The sequence below is a fragment of the Grus americana genome, chromosome 22 (genome assembly GCF_028858705.1).
Source record: "Grus americana isolate bGruAme1 chromosome 22, bGruAme1.mat, whole genome shotgun sequence".
NCBI lineage: Eukaryota > Metazoa > Chordata > Aves > Gruiformes > Gruidae > Grus > Grus americana.
Genome location: NC_072873.1, coordinates 8,457,616 through 8,470,772, shown reverse-complemented (window position 1 = coordinate 8,470,772; position 13,157 = coordinate 8,457,616). Strand labels below are relative to the sequence as shown.

At 63.3% G+C, this 13,157-nt stretch overlaps 2 protein-coding genes across 3 annotated transcripts; both read right to left on the bottom strand.

The window, feature by feature from the left end:
• Positions 1–785: 785 nt before the first annotated feature.
• On the bottom strand, positions 786–2,270 carry HEXIM1 (HEXIM P-TEFb complex subunit 1). The gene has a single exon (XM_054801971.1). The coding sequence runs from the start codon at positions 2,033–2,035 to the stop codon at positions 1,121–1,123; it is 915 nt and encodes a 304-aa protein (XP_054657946.1). The 5' UTR covers positions 2,036–2,270; the 3' UTR covers positions 786–1,120.
• Positions 2,271–3,713: 1,443 nt separating this feature from the next.
• ACBD4 (acyl-CoA binding domain containing 4) lies at positions 3,714–12,000 on the bottom strand. Of its 2 annotated transcripts, XM_054801912.1 has the most exons (10): positions 11,886–12,000; positions 11,698–11,818; positions 11,537–11,621; positions 11,344–11,464; positions 8,661–8,774; positions 7,406–7,512; positions 6,534–6,684; positions 5,088–5,257; positions 4,647–4,691; positions 3,714–4,290 (listed from the first exon to the last, which is right to left on the bottom strand). In XM_054801912.1, exons 1-10 carry the CDS (start codon positions 11,953–11,955, stop codon positions 4,180–4,182), a joined length of 1,095 nt encoding a protein of 364 aa, XP_054657887.1. In that variant the 5' UTR covers positions 11,956–12,000; the 3' UTR covers positions 3,714–4,179. The 2 variants fall into 2 exon arrangements, with proteins under 2 accessions (XP_054657887.1, XP_054657888.1); XM_054801913.1 differs by lacking the exons at positions 6,534–6,684; positions 7,406–7,512 and having other exon boundaries at positions 11,886–11,981.
• Positions 12,001–13,157: the final 1,157 nt, after the last annotated feature.

The following is a 13,157-nucleotide window of genomic DNA, read 5'->3' as shown; positions in this document are numbered from 1 at the left end:
CCCAGGGCTGTTTCCCTGCTGGGGGTGGGTAGCGCCAGCGGAGCCCCCAGCTCCCCAGGTATCAGGTTCATTAACACTCTCCCAACGTGGAGCCTGCTGTCCTTCGGTCACACCACGCACCAGCGCAGCCTCAGCCCCTTCTGTCACTTGACCCTTTGATTTACCTGGTTTTCCCCCAAAAAACCTCCCACAGACCACGCAGCTGCCCAGAGTTTTTTTCCCCTCCCTCCTCCTTCCCCTCCCAGGTGAAATGAAAGGTTCAGCTGCCACATTCGCCTCCCACTGATCCCTGTCAGCCATTTCAGAGGCCAAGTACCAACAACCAAAACTTTTCCCTGAGCTGCTCCAAAACTTTAAAGTTTTTGGTTTGTTTTTTTCTTAATCCCCTCCTCTCACCTGTAGCTTAAAAGTACATTTTTAGGCAGGTTTTTTTGCCCCGATTTCAGCTAACTGACATGGGAGGAACCAGAGTTTAACCGAGCCTCTAGGCAAACAAACCTACTTCGGTGTATTAATACACCAGAGGTGCGAGCAGTGTCCATTATACAAATGATATGAAGAGCTGTCATCCCTTGCCCAGGTATTTTTAACTATTTCAGCTCACAGAGGAGGATGAGAATTGAAAATAACCCTTTTATTATTTTTTCCCCCACTTAAGTGGGAAATTATGGATATATTTAATCAAATGATCCCTCAGACCAGTTATAGCATCATGAAAATAATTCAAAATGTATTCCCTTCTGGAATGCCATTCTGAATATTTTCTAGAAATCACACCAAAACCATTACAGTTACAAGTAATTAAATTTATTAGACCTCTATAATTTTTTTTATAGTCAGTTTTGGCCAATTTACAGCTTTCCCAGGGAATTTTTTTTTTTTGCCATTTTTGGTTTAGACAAAAAAAATAAAATAAAATCATAAACCAAATATCACCAATACATCAACCCCCCCCCGCCCCATCTCAGCCACCTAAAAAGGGGGAGGCCGAACCCCCCCCCCCCGCTTTACTCCCGTTAAAGAGGGTCCGCGGCGTCTCTGTACAACGTATAGAATGTTCCACCCCACCACTGTAAAAAGCCCCCCCCGTGTCCCCGTCCCCCCCGCCCCGTCCCCAGTGTCACTCCCCCAGCTGGCAGGGGCCTTTCTCCTGCCTGGGCAGGTCCTTCTCCTTCAGCAGCTGCAGGTTCTCGGCTCGTAACCTGTCCACCTCCAGCTCCAGCTGCTGCAACCGCGCTGTCTCCGCCGTTTCCCCCCCGTGTTTTTTGCTCTCCATCCTCAGCCGGTTGTTTTCCTCCTCCATACGGGAGAGACACTTCTCCAGCTCCAGGTATTCCTTCACCAGCTCCTGCTTGCTCATGTTCTGCAGGCTCTCCACATGGTAACGCTCGTAGGTCTCCGAGAAGTCTCTCTGCAGAAACTCGCTGCCGTCTCCCCCCATCCCGTCGCTGCCCCCGTCCTCCTCCGCCGCCTCCTCCAGGAAATCCTCCTCGCTGGTGTCGTCCGACTTGGCGGCCGCTCTCCGCGGGTACAACCCGGTTTTCAGGTCGGGCTCCTCCTGGTCGTGGTCCTCCATCAGGAACTGCGTGGTGTTGTAGGGAGCCACCGGCTGCCCCTTGGCGAACATCTCGGCGCGCAGCCGGGAGGCGCGGAGGCTCTGCCGCTCGTCGAACTGCTGCTTCTCCTCCCAGCTCAGCTTCGAGTAGGGCTTCCAGCGCCGCTTCTTCTTCGACGGCCGCCGACGGTGCTTCTTCTTCACCGGCCACTCTTCGGTGCGACCCACCGACGATCGGTACCGCGGGCCCAGGCCGGGACGCGCCGCTCCGCCCGCCGACGGCCGCCCCTCGGCGCCGCCCGCGCCCTCCGCTGCTGCCGCCGCCGCCTCCTCCGCCCCGGGGGGTGGCAGCCGCCCGGCCTCACCGTCCGCCGCCGGCGCGTCGCCGCGCTCGGGCTCCGGCTGCGGCTCGGGCTCGCAGCGGGACTCCGGTTCGCACTGGGGCTCCGGCCCCGGCTCGGCGGGCACCGCGTCTGCCATGGCGCTCGGCTCCGCTCCCTCGGGGACAGGCGCTACCCGCGCCGCATGGGGCCGCCCCCCGCCCGCCCTCCTCTCCCTCAGGCCGCCGGGGCCATGGCGCGGGGCCGAGGCCCCCGGGGTCACCGCCGCCGGTCGCAGAGGGGTTAACGCCGCCGGGCCCGCCCCCCCGCGCGCATGGCACGCGCCGCCACCGCCTCCCCCCGCCGCGCCCCGCCCCACGCTGCCACCCGCCGCCGCCGCCGCCGCCTGCTCCCGACTGCCGCTCCCCGCCCGCTCCCCCGCCTTATGTACCCGCGCGCGCCCCGCCCCGCCCCGCGCAGGCGCGCTGTTCGCCCCGCCCCCGGCAGGCCGGGACCCGCAAGGCCCCGCCCCCGTCTCTGCCCCGCCGCGCGCCCGCCGCCGCCACTACCGTTCCCCGCACGCGGGCGGTGCCACCCCCTTGGCCAATCGACGGGCGCGGAGGGAGGTCCCGCCCGTTGGAACCCGCCTCCTGGCCTCTGCACGAGGAGGGCTGCGATTGGCCGAGACGGATGTCACTCGCGCGCAGCCCCGCCAATGCGGAGAGGCGGGGGTGGTGCCGGGCCGTACCACGCGCGGAGGGGCTCCCCTCGGGCCCGGGGCCCGGCGACCTTCAGGGCCGCGCCGAGGGCAGCGCCCCCGCCCCCCCTCCGCGGCCAGCCCGTGGGCCGGCCCGAAAGGAGTCCGTGTCCCCCCCCACTGCGGAGGAGTCTCTGGGCTGCGTGTCGGCTCCCTCGCCCCGGCCGCGGCCCCGGGCTGGGGGGGGCTATAACGGGCCGGGCGGCGGGGAGACCCCGCGGGAGGAGGGAGGGCGGGACGGGGGGGCAAGGGGTGGGCGGAGGAATCGCGAAGCTGGGCTGGGTGCGGCAGATGCTGCCGCGCGGAGGGAGATGTAAACAAACCCGAGAGAAAAGAAGTCCCTTCTTAAAGGCACCGCGTCCCTTTTTCGTAGGGGCGGCGCGGAGCTGCGGTCCTGGACGCTGGGTCGGGGCGGGGGGGGGGGGCGGGCAGGGCGGCCCGGGGCCTGTCACCGCGCGGTGGCGGTGTCACCCCCGTCACGGTCCGTGGGGCCCCACGGGCGTGGGGGGAGCCCGGGGGGGGGTTTGCGGCTGGGGGGGAGGGCCCGGGGGCCGCGCTGTGGGACACACGGCCTGGGGACCCACGGGGGTGCGCCAGCCCACGGGGGATCCGTGGTCCACGGGGAGGGGGCCTGCCCAGCCCCCCCCCCCCCCCCCCCGACGGCTCCGGGGCCCCGGGGGAAGCGGCGACCGGGGATCCCCAGGGTGGCACCGCCGGGGAGAGGGGGGGTCCCCCAACCCCCTGCCCCCCCCCGGACAAGATGCCACGGTCTGCCCGTGCAGAAGCGGGGTGTCCGTACCCCCCCGTGCCCCGGTGCCAAGCACCGCAGCCGGGGCACCCGTGGCCGGGCAAGAGGTGGCGCTGGCAGCGGCCCGACCACACCGGAGGCCTCGGTCTGCCCGGTCCTGCCCGCGCTGGGCACCCAGAGCTGCCCGCAGCTCCCCCCCCCCCCCCCCCCCCGCGGTGGCACTGCCCCCCCGCCTGCCTGGAGCTGGGGCCAGGCCAGGGACAGGCAGCTGCCCCCGTGCCCCTCTGCCCACGGCCATCCCCTCCCCACGGCAGGGCAGCAGGCAGCCAGCGCTGGGCTGAAAAGGCAACTTTAATTCAGGCAGGTGCAGATGGTCGAGCACTTTGTGGAACTGGTGGCTGCGTCCCCCCACACACCCAGCACCGGGGCGGCAGCGCTGGTGGGCAGCCTGTCTGTCTGTGTGCGGTAGCGAGGGGATCCCATGGGATCCCGTTTTGAGGTGCAAGGGGTGATCCCACACCCCACGGCTGGCTCCGTGGTCCCTTTGCTGTCCTGGCGGTGCTGGTGAGACCCTGAGAGTGACGGTGGCAGTCGGCGGTGCACGGTGGCTGCCCCTCCCTCGGGGCTGGGGTCCCGGCCCGCAGGAGACCCCGTGGCTGGGTGAGGCGATTCCCTCGTTGATCCCGTGGCGCTTCCCCGGCTTGTGCTAAGCAGGATGGGGAAGGAGGGGTGGTGGCAGCCCAGCGGGGCCATCCCGCGCCCCATCTCGGGGCCAGCAGTGGCAGCAGGGATGCATCGGTCACCTCTTCCTGCCCTGCCAGCGTCGCAGCAGCCACTGGGTGACAAAGGGCCAGGTGACGAGGAAGAGGAGGGTGCGTGGGGAGACAGTCAGGGGCCACGGGGATGGTGCCTGACAAGGGGACAGAGAGAGGCGGTGTGGGGAGGGGGACAGAGGTGTCACCGGTGCAACCAAACATCCCCCCCAGCCCTCCGCCAAAAGGCAGGTGGTGGCAGGCCCCTGTCACAGCCCCACCGTCCTTGGCACTTCTGTCATCCTGTGGAGATCTTGCATCAGAACTGTTGTCCCTGGTGCCCGGACACAGGGAACACATCCCCAGGAATGTCACCTGCTTCCCAGCTGAGGGACCCTTCCCCGACCTGCCTGCCCCCCCGCCGTGTCTCCAGGCCCCTGTGGGGCAGCCAGACCCATGGGCAGGCATGGGGCAGCAGGGCCACCCCACAGCACTGCCTCCACCCCACACTCACCTGTGGAGTGAGAGGCTGGTCATGGTTGGTCCCAGCTGTATCCCCCTGCAAGACAGGAGAAGTTTTGGGGTGCAGGCAGGGCTGGGCACCCCCCTTCCACCTCTGCATCCCCGTGAGAGAAGGGAGCCCACTCAGCGCTCCTGCGAGGGCTCCGGATGGCGTAGCTGGGCCAGGCCCCAGGGACAATGGGAATGACAGGGGCAGTGGCTCCCTGCCTGCACCTTGGCTCCCTGCCTGCACCCTGGGGTAGATCAGAGCAGCAGCAGCCTCCACCCCACCAGGACGTGTCACCAAACCCCGAGGTCTCGGCACCTGAGCCACCCGGGGCTGCCCATTTGCAGGGACCGGAGCCAAGCCCTGCTGGCCTGGCCCATGTCGGTGCAGGCATCGTGGCCCTGCCAGCCAGCTTCAGCGTGCAGTGGCTCCCCGCGCAGCATGTACCTGCGCAGAGGTGAGCGTCTCCAGCTCGCTCAGGCGCTCCAGCACTCGCCGCATGTCGTCCTGCAGTGCTTGGACAGCACTGGCCACATGGACCTCCAGCTCCAGTGGCAGCCGGTGGGTGAGCTCAGGGGCGCTCTCAGTGTCCTCCTCTTCCCTGGTGAGCCAGGGATCTGTGGGGCACAAAGACGGGTGCTGGTCAGAGGCGGTGGGGCAGGCACACAGTGTGCACGGCAGTGCTGCCCGCCTCGCGCTCCCCGAGGGCCCCCAGGGCTGGCACGGCCTACTCTGTGCGCTGTCACCAAACGGCGAGCAGTGGGTCTCATCAGCTGCCTGCACCCTGCCAGCTCTGCCCGCAGCCCACATCTCCCTCCATGAGCTGACACCGTCCCTGCGGACAGGGGACACCCCGTCCCCCCAGCGCAGTGGCAGTGGTGGGGGTCACCTTGCTCCACCCAGCAGAGGCAGGACCCCCACGCCAGGCAGGATGCCTTGCCTGTGCAGCTGCCTCACTGCCAGGCCCTTAGGCTTGGTGAAGGCCCCAAACCAGCCTGGCTGCAGCCTGGCAAACACCTGGATAATCTGCACAGTGAGTGGGAGACAGGCAGGGGCTCGCTGCCAGCCCCAGCTCACACCAGCACCCGGAGGCATGGCCCAGCCTGGCCTTACTGGCCTCGTTACAAGTCCTAAGGGCAAGCAGCCCAGGAGTGTTTGCAGAAACATCAACGGTGGGGGGGGAAGATAATGGAGGGACCACCCCTGCCAGTCCACAGGTGAAGGTGGCAATGCCCCCCTGGTGCAGAAAGCCCCCCAGATGTGCCTGGACAGAGCTGCAGAGGTTGGCAGGAGGCTCCTTGTCCCCTCTTAACAGCAGCACAGCTCAGGGCTCGGTCATCCCCAAACACCGGCAGCAGCGGCGGGTGACGTTAGGCAAGCAGCACTGCCAGAGTGGGGCATCCGCAGGACCGGGGGGATGCCTCCAGGGACACAGGGCCCCATTTCACCCTGTCCCCTCCTGGGGAAGGTTCATACCCCTGCACCACCCACAGCCAGAGGCACCAGGCAGATGCCGGCAGCAGGGACAACAGGCAGAAACTGGGCGCAGGCAGCTGAGGGTCTGCGCTGCCCGCCCAGCTGCTGGAGAGGAGTTGGCAGAGCATCCCCCAAATTCAGGCAATTTAGCACCATTGCAAGGAACAGGCAACACAGGGGACATGTCCTGGAGGGGAAAAGACACCAAACTGCTCGGGGACCAAGAGGTGAAGAGAGGGGACACTCAGGACTCCTCACAGCTACTGAAGCCACCCCTGGATGCTGGAGCCAAACTCTGTTCCCTGTCAGTGGTTGCAGCCCTCACCTCTCTGCACAGCCCCCCAAATCCTGCCCTGCTTGCCAGGAGGTGGGGAGGGAGCAGCAGGAAGGCGCGCAGGAGCCAAACGCTGCACCCACCTCTCTCGGAGCCAAGGGCTGTGAGGCCAGCGCTGCTCCTCCCCTCTAGTCTTCTGCCTTCAGCCCGCTCCCCCTGCCCAGCACCGTGGGGCACTGGAGGCTCAGGCCCGGCCCAGATACCGTTCGGGGAGAGACCCAGCGGCTGCCCAGCCTGCACGAGGGGAGAGAAGAAGGGCCCTAAGACCCCCGCTCCCCTCCCCAGGGGCTGCAGGGCCATGGCTGGTGACACCAGGGTAGTGATGGTGTCTCTCCACCTTCCCTGTGGTGGCATTTTTGGTGGCAGAGCGCACGTGGGGCTGAGGGAAGACAAATACCACCAGCAGCACCAGTTAGCACCCAGTTCAGGAGGTGACAGTGCAGAACCCCAGAAGGAAGGGAGGTGCCGAGGCTCAAGATGGTGGAAGAGCTCTAGGGAGAAGCCGGGCAGCTTCCACCCTCCTGCCCGTGGGAACCCCCGAGCTTCGCTGTAGCACCCCCAGTGCTGAGCGCTGCTGGTGGCAGCCGAGCTGCTGGGTAGCAGGGAGCAGCAAGCGATTGGCAAGGGTGCAAGCAAGGTGCCTGCACCAGCCTCAGCAGCCCACCAGCGCCCCACCGAAGCTGCACCAAAGGAACAAGGGGGGGGCCCACACCAAAGGCTCCTCACCCTCCCCTCTGTGACAGGGACCAGGGTCCAAGAGGGACACAAAGCACAGAGGGGTGCAGCTGGGTGGCTCCATAGGTTTGGGGTCTGGCAGGGCTCCCAGGATGGCAGCACAGAGCTGACAGTGATACAGAGAGATTGGCTCGTGCAGCACAGGCAGGGCAGGGCTGGCAGCAGGTAAAGCTGCTGCCGTGGTACGGCAGGACCCCAGCGTGTCCCAGCCCTCCGTTACCTGCTCACGCTCCATCTGCTCCAGGGTATCGCAGTACACATCCCCCTCGGAGTCACTGGTCACCTGGCTACCCTCAAGTGCCTCGGTGGCAGGAGCCAGCCCACCTCCTGGAAGGGAAGCACATGGCGTGGCAGAGAGGCATTTTGGTCACGTCTGAAGGGCAGCAGAAGCTCAGCGCAGCTGCAAGGCAACAGGTCCGCAAGCAGGCAGGAAGGCAGCGTCCACGTGCACGAGGTGAGGAAGGAGAAGGGAACTGAGGCACAGAGGGAGAAGGAACCAGCTCTGTTACTGGATCATGGCTGTGAATCCAAGGACCGAATTGCCCCTTCTCCTGCCCACGGCGTCGCAGAGCCCCGCTCACGGGTAGGCACACCCCAACACCATGCTGTTTTAGGGCAGATTTCTCTGTCCATGTGCAGCTCCCAGCCGGGGAGAGGGATGCCGCAGTGGCCAGCCAAAACCCCAGCACAGCAGGGAGCCCCTCCAGCAGGATCCACGGCCCTGGCCACTCTGGCAGGGAGCAGGTACTGTTCGCACAACACCAACTGCCACCAGAGTAACAGCGTGCCCCGTCACACAGGCAGGGACGCTGCCCAGCTCCCCACATGCTGCTAGCCCAGGCGCACTCGAGGATGCAGGCACTCGCCCTCTTCCTCAGGGGAGGGCCAGGATGGCAGCAGGAGGAACGCCACCCCAGAGCACCCTACCCAACTCTGGGCACAGCGGGAGGCTCCTCTGGGCTGGGAGAGCTACGTGTGCCCTCGAGGGAGGCACGTAGCAGTGGATGGGTGAGTGTATGAGGGGCTGTACAAGAAGAAGCAGGACCAAGGCGTTAGGGAGGGCCTGGGCTCAGCACTACGGCTCCCCGTGCCATGGAAGGGGCGGACTGGGCTTGAGCCAAGGGAGAACAACCTCTCCCAGAACATGAGCCTTCCAGGGTGACGTTTGCCCAGTCCACGGGGAAACAACCTCACCGCCTCACTGCGGTTTAGCAGAATCAGGCCCCTTGGCGCAGGTAAGAGCAACGCCAAGTCAAACCACCAGGCTCAGGGTTACCCCAGCATCAAGAACAGTGCTGAGAGCTGGACCCACAAAAAGCTCCAGCTCGTTGTGACTCAGGCAGCACCTCAAACACCAGCAGGCTTGGACCAGCCATGCCTGAAGCCAACAGCTCTGCAGGCAGAGGCCCAGCCCCATCACCGGTGCCTCCTCTGCGGGGTCTCTGCCGGGTGCTGGCCACACCAGGGAGACCAACCTGGCACGTGCTGCCCGTTCCGCTGCTCCCCAGGCAGGGCCTCTTCGGGGCTCTCCAGACCTGGGCTGCTCACTGAGTTGTCCTGGCTGGGGTCAGCTGTGCACTCCTGACTGCCTGCAGGGAGGAAAAGGGGCAGAGGAGAATTAAAGCAGTGTGGAGGATCCTCGCAGCACGAGCTGTCCGTCGGCTGGGTTCTGCACTGCTTCCCTGCCAGCACGGCAGGGAAGACATGGATGTGGGGCCACCCTCCTGCCAGGCAGGCCAGCAGCCTCTGTACACGCACGGCGGCTGGTGGGGATGGAGAGGGGCTGGCTCCATTTGCTGACGGCTGGGAATCAACATGAACTCAACCAGCCACAGCAGGGTCTACCCTGCACAGAACATCTCACTCCCCCGGGGGTGGCAGGGAGTCCATGTCCCCCGAGCCCCTGTGGCAGCAGGCAGAGGGATCAGCAACTGTCCAACAGCTGGGTAAACACCCACGGGTGATGGTCACCCTCCCCTGGCAGGGCACAGGGCACACCCATGCTAACAAACAGAGCCTAATGCAAGAAGCATTGGCTGGGGAGAGTCTTGTCTAGGCAGCATGTGCTGCCATCACCTGCGAGGCTTTCAGCAGGCAGCAGCACCCCAGAGAGGGCCCGGGGCGGCTGCCTGCCCTGATCCAGCCCTCCCCACGGGGTTAAGCCGAGCCATGTTTCCATCAGCCCTCAGAACTTTGCTCCCTGCTCCTGGCCAGGCAGGTATGTGGCAACGCTGCCCTGCCTGCACCTTGCCTGCACAGCTCTGCAGTTCCCAACCTGCCTTCGCCACCACAGCAGGCCCACGGCCGTGGGACCCCCCAGAGCCTGGCCCAGGCGACTGAATCCCCTGGGGGGACAAAGACAGCCCCCACCCCACAGAGGAGCTGCTCTGCTCAGGGATGTCACTGTCCCCAAATCCTTCCTCAGTGTTTGTGCTGTGACCCCTGAGCCTGCCCCAGGGGGACAGGCAGGGTCCCATCACCTTGCACATCACCACCCAGCTCCAACACCGGCCTGCCATGCCCACAGAGCGGCACCAAGCCTGTGCATTAAGGGCTTAATCATCAGTTCCTTCGTACTTCAGTGTCTTGGCCTATGCCTACAAGACACTGGTGAGAGCTCTGCTAACTGGAGACCCATTGGCCCCTGAACCATTCACGATTTGGGTTCCAAGTGCCACTTTACAGTGCATTGACTCTGTAAATAAACAAACCCAAACCTGCCTGGACTCCCCCTGTGCAGCACCTCTGTCTCCCAAAAGCTCTGCAGCCGCCGAGGGCCCTGCACCTGCCACACTCCACTCTCACCCACCGCAGTGTCTAAAATCACCTTTCTCCTCTAGGTTATCGGTAACAAAAGCTGCAATCACACAAAATCTGAAGGCAGGTTTGAGAACCTTTAACACAAATATCTCAAGAGCTTAAGAAGTTCAGCAGCTTAAACCACCGTTTCAGGCACCTTGGGCTCATTCACTCCACAGATGCTACCAGGTTTAGATTTAAGTGACAGGGTGTCACTTATAAGTGACACTAGCACAGGATGACACTCCCGAGCAGGTAATGACCATGAGTTTAGACCCAGCTTTTATGTTCCAGAGAAAAATTACATCTGTTTGCCTTTTAAAGGGCTTCAGCATCAAAATGGAGGACAAAAGCACCTGGGTACCTCAGGAAGGAGCAACCATCCTGAGGCCAAGCCTACAGGCAACATGTTTTTGGCATCCTTGTTGGAAGCAGGGGGTGACAGTAGCTGTCAGACACAGGACAGATGCCTGGGGACAGGCAGAGAGCAAGTGTACTCTTCTGACATTAGTAAAGCACTGACAGTTTTACACACCCGCTGCGAATATACCTTAAAAGCTCATCTGCTGCTGAACTAATCTACTGGAAACATGGCACAGCCAAACCTCCAGACACACAGCCAGCAGGTTCACTCAATGGTAGCCAACACCTTTTGGAACCAAATCCGGCCCCTCACTCCCGCAGATGCTTCTCTCAAGTCAGATACACTGAGGACCTCCCTGCTCTGGGGGTGGGACACATCCCCAGCCACCTCTCCACATGAGGCAGTGGCCAGAGGCATGAAAAGGGCTGGGAAGGACCCTTCTCTAACACAAGGCAGTCCCAGTAATCCCATTTCTCAACCCCAGTTTCTCCACATCCACTCCATTGCAAAAACTGGCCAGCTTATCTAGATGTTTACATCTGATGACCCACACTCTCTGTACACAGCCTGCCAGGCCTGGAGGTGGGCCAGTGCCAAGAGAAAGCACAGTTTCCCTGCCGCAACACTGCACAGGAGCCGATCCCCTGCTCTACCGTGTACAGGGATTTGGGTCAAGGGGCACTTGGAAGCCAAATCTCAAGTTCTCTCCTCCAAGTTTTGCAGGGAGAAAGCCCAGAGTGAAGAGACACCTGTTTGGTGGTGCCCAAACAAGCACCTCAGCAGCAGCTGTGCTGTGGCAGAGGTCAGATGGGACATGGTGCATTCATCCTGTCCCCCCACCTCAGGGAACAGCAGAACAATGTGTCCTGGGGAAGAGCAGAGCCCAGAGGTGATGGGCATACTGGCACAGAAGCAGGGAACAGCAGGACTGACATGCCAGGAAAGAAGAGCATGGGACAGAGGGATGTGCTGGGCACACAGCAGCTCCCACTCACCCCCCTTCCTCTTGAAGAAGGCCTCGGGGGGCCGGGGCATGTCATGGATCACCTCATAGAGCGGCTCAAAGTACCCAAACATCTCCTCCGTCGTCTCATCCATGGGCACCGTGTCGATGATCTGGGGAGGGATGCAGGTTGTGACGGGCACCACTGAGCACCCCACCCTCACTGCTCTCCCCCTCCCCACTACCTTTTGAGCCACTTTCTTCATCTCAGCCACGTAAGCCGCCATCGCCTCCTCCTTGGACATCCTCCCCAGGCTGTGCCAGGCATCCCTGGGGGGGGTGATAGCCACTGTGAGGGGGGAATTCGGACCAGAGGTGTCCGGGGGGTGGGGGGGATGGAGCTTACCACTTGTACCGGCCGATGGGGTCCCAGAAGCCGGGCCTCGGGCCTTGGCAGCGTCCCGCCGTCGCCTGCTTGTAGTAGCTGTAGAAACGCAGCATCTCCTCATAGGAGGGTCGGTACGAACCTACGACGCGACACAACCTCAGCGGAGCCGGGAACGGGGGGCGCCCCCGGCCCCGGCTTCTACTCACCGCTCCGGGGCAAGCCCTGGATAACCTGAACGGCAGCGCGGAACTGAGCTCCGCAACTCGGCTCCTCCATGGCGCCGACCCCAGGTCCCGACACCGGCCCCGGTGCGCGTCTCTCTCCCTGAGGGGAAAACGCGAGGACCAATCAGCGCCCGCTTTTCATCGTTCCCCTACGAGCCGCGACCAATCAGCTCGCCTCTTCCGAAACGGGCCGCGCTGCCCCTTTCCCGCCCCTTCGCTCCCGGCGCGTCGCAGCCAATGGTGAGACGCGGCGCGCTCGCCCCCTGCTGGATGGATGGAGCGTGAGGCAGCAGCACAGGGGAGCGAGGCTCGGTCCCACCGCGGCGCCCCCTTGCGGGCTGAGGGTGGGACTGCAGCGTGGCGGGAACCGGCGCTGGGCGATCGGTGCAACGGGACAGTGCAAGTGTGCAACGGGATAGTGCAAGTGTGCAACGGGACAGTGCAACGGGATAGTGCAACGGGATAGTGCAACTGTGCAACGGGACAGTGCAACGGGATAGTGCAACTGTGCAACGGGATAGTGCAACTGTGCAACGGGACAGTGCAACGGGATAGTGCAACTGTGCAACGGGACCGTGCGACCGGACAGTGCAATGGGATAGTGCAACTGTGCAACGGGACAGTGCAACGGGATAGTGCAACGGGATAGTGCAAGTGTGCAACGGGATAGTGCAACGGGACAGTGCAACTGTGCAACGGGACAGTGCAACGGGACAGTGCAACTGTGCAACGGGACAGTGCAACGGGACAGTGCAACTGTGCAATGAGGCAGTGCAACGGGATAGTGCAACTGTGCAACAGGGCAGTGCAACTGTGCAACGGGATAGTGCAACTGTGCAACAGGGCAGTGCAACGGGATAGTGCAACGGGGCGGTGCAACTGTGCAACGGGGCAGTGCAACGGGATAGTGCAACTGTGCAACGGGGCAGTGCAATGGGACAGTGCAACGGGATAGTGCAACAGGGCAGTGCAACTGTGCAGCAGGACAGTGCAATGGGACAGTGAGCCTGTGCACTGGGACAATGCAACGGGGCAGTGAAACTGCACCAGGACAGTGTAATGGGACAGTGAGCCTGTGCACCGGGGCAGTGCAATGGGGCAGTGCACTGAGACAGTGCACAGAAACAGTGCTCTGGTGCACCAGGACAGTGTACAGGGACAGTGCAACAGGGCAATGCACCAGGACAGCGCACCAGGGCTCCACCAGTGGTGCACAGTGCTCCACTGGGATAGTGCACAGGGATAGTGCAATGG